Below are 2,886 nucleotides of genomic sequence, written 5' to 3'. Positions count from 1 at the left end.
GAACTGTACGGTGTTAACTGATCATAAACCCATCATTTTTGCATTTCAGCAAAATCCTGAAAAAGCATCGGCCAGGCAACTCCGTCATCTGGATTACATAGGTTAGTTTACTACCGATATCAGACATTTTCCCGGTAAAGACAACAGCGTTGCTGATTTCCTGTCACGCATTGAATCAATACAGGGGGAAAAGCAGATTGACTTTGATCAATTAGGAAAGAGCCAAAGAAATGACATGGAGCTGCAACGACTCTTATCACAGGCCAAGACTTCGCTTCAGCTTAAATTGGTGCATCTACCTAGTTCATCGAATTTTATTACGTGCGATTTCTCAATAAAGCATGTGCGACCGTGGATCACAGATGAATTTCGTTCACAAGTTTTTCACACCATACATAACTTAGGTCATCCAGGCAGCAAGGCCACGGCAAAACTGATCAGTGAACGATTTGTCTGGCCAAACATTAAAAGGGATGTAGCAAAAATGGTAAAAACATGTCCACAATGCCAGCGAGCTAAAATAGATAGACACAACAAAACAGTACTCGGAACCTTCAAGGCACCTGACCGGCGATTTGCAGCAGTACACCTTGATATCGTGGGGCCATTACTACCATCAGACGGATACAGCTACTGCCTGACATGCATAGATCGATTTACCCGGTGGCCTGTTGTTATTCCCATTATGGACATTAGTGCAGACACAGTAGCTGCGGCGTTCATCACGGGATGGGTTTCACACTATTGCGTTCCTTCAGAGATCACTACAGATCAAGGGAGGCAGTTCGAATCAAAGTTGTTCGCTGAACTTATGCAGTTGATTGGTACTAAACATCTACGTACAAGTTCGCGACATCCACATTCGAACGGAATTCTGGAACGATTTCATAGAACACTAAAAGCTGCACTGAAGTGTAAGTCTAATCAAAGGTGGACAGAGGAATTACCACTGATATTGCTGGCTTTACAGAGTGTGTTCAAAGACGACATCCAAGCTAGTCCAGCGGAAATGGTATATGGTACATCTCTTAAGCTTCCAGGAGAATTCTTTGAGAAGACGTCTCACATCGGATGTGACTCCGAATTCGCAATTTTTCTTAGGGAGACCATGGATCAATTATGTCCGGTTCCAGGTTCAAATCATGCAAAAGCGAAAACGTTCGTTCAACGAGACCTGCAGACGTGTTCACACGTGTTCCTAAGGGATGATAACGTTCGACCTCCCTTGAAATCACCTTATGACGGACCATACAAAGTGATACGGCGTGATCGTAAGCTTATTACCATTTTAATCAAAGACCGACCTGTCCAAGTGAGCATTGATAGAGTGAAGGCGGCTTACTTGTTGAATGAAGAAATCGAATCAAACACACAGTTGTCACGATATATTTCACTTCAGTCAAGTCCAGATGCACAACCTATACGAAGACCTCAGCAGGAGCTCAACTCTGGTCATAGCGCATCCAGTGGCAGAGTTATTCGATTACCTGTCAGATTTTTGACATAGGATCAAGTACATATAACGTGGCATCGTTTCTACTCAACCACTGGTGGGGGAGTGATGTGGCGCTCATGTGGCATCATCAAAAACAGAAGTTAATAAATCACAAATCAAATAAAAATTTGACAATCCTGTTTCTTAAAACACATACGTTCAAGTTTTAAGTTCGTTGTTATCGAAGCAACATAATTGTTAGTTGAAAAGAAACTTTAAAATAAAATTATTAAAAACTTATATTTTATTGCATTCTTTACTACAAGCTCAATTTTTTTTCTATTGGATTTTTTTTCTTCTACATTGTTTCTTACCATATTACATACTTTTTTGTGAAGTAAATATAACGAATATAAACATTGTAATTCTAAATAATTATTATGAATAACTTGAATTATTGAAGAAAACTATTGATATTATTGATTATGTTGTATATAGCGCAACCAATGTAAACAAAAACAAACAATAAATTATTTTATGTATTTTTGAAAGTGCTTATGCACAAATTATTTTATGTTAACCAATGTAATATGTAATGCGAACCACCGCAATGCAAGTAGAATATTTGGTCATAGCAAGTATACAATTGCTATTTGACACTTTTCTTTTCTGTGCTACTATTCTGCACATGTCGATATGACACACTTGAATGTGCCGCAATTAAAATTATTAGGAAAAATATTGTAAATTATAGTAAAATATTTTGTATAAATAGTTTGGAAAATTGTTAATAAAATTCAGATTTGAAATTGAGCTCAAGCAGCTTACACAAAATTTCTTTTTTTTATTTTTGTCTCGCCATTCTCGGATGCCTACTAATGAGCAGATTTTTTGTTGCTAATTCTAATAAGAAGAAATTTAATAACTTCGTAAAGAATTCTGATCCTGAAGCAATCCAGGAATTAAATTTTAAATAACATAATAAAAGAAAAACACATTTTTTTTTTATATTTTCATTATATGCAATCCTGTCATACAATATAATAATATATTTATGTAAAGTAGTCGGTAGCTGAGGATAAGTACCCGGTAATTGGTTGTCAGAAATACAACAGTGCTTTTTGACGTGCTTGAGCAGAGCCGCAGTTCTTTTCTGGTCGTCTTTGCGTGTGCACGGCGTTTGTGCTTAAATATTTGTATTACTGAATATATTTGCCATTGTGTTTTGAATCTATTAACTTTGTTATATATATATATATATTGGTATTCCATGTCATATGCAAAAATATATTCAAGACGTCATGACTTTTGTGCGCGCGTACGGAAGACCAAATTTATTTATTACATTACACGCGCATATTTTTATTTGGTTGGTCGACAAAATACAGTCTGAAGAAATTGATAAAATTATCTGTTAGAGCGGTTAAAGTCAAATTGTTAATATTGTAGGA

At 36.3% G+C, this 2,886-nt stretch overlaps 1 protein-coding gene across 1 annotated transcript; it reads left to right on the top strand.

Moving 5' to 3' along the window:
- Positions 1–685: 685 nt before the first annotated feature.
- Positions 686–1,507, top strand: LOC119664193. The gene has a single exon (XM_038073729.1). The coding sequence runs from the start codon at positions 686–688 to the stop codon at positions 1,505–1,507; it is 822 nt and encodes a 273-aa protein (XP_037929657.1).
- Positions 1,508–2,886: the final 1,379 nt, after the last annotated feature.

The sequence above is a fragment of the Teleopsis dalmanni genome, unplaced genomic scaffold (genome assembly GCF_002237135.1).
Source record: "Teleopsis dalmanni isolate 2A unplaced genomic scaffold, ASM223713v2 unscaffolded_contig_1585, whole genome shotgun sequence".
In the NCBI taxonomy this organism is placed as follows: domain Eukaryota; kingdom Metazoa; phylum Arthropoda; class Insecta; order Diptera; family Diopsidae; genus Teleopsis; species Teleopsis dalmanni.
Note: the sequence above shows the minus strand (reverse complement) of the source record. Positions and strands in the feature narration are given on the sequence as shown.

Bases quoted from the DNA above. Each gene is read 5' to 3' on its own strand.
- LOC119664193 (XM_038073729.1), top strand. From the start codon at position 686: ATGGACATTAGTGCAGACACAGTAGCTGCGGCGTTCATCACGGGATGG.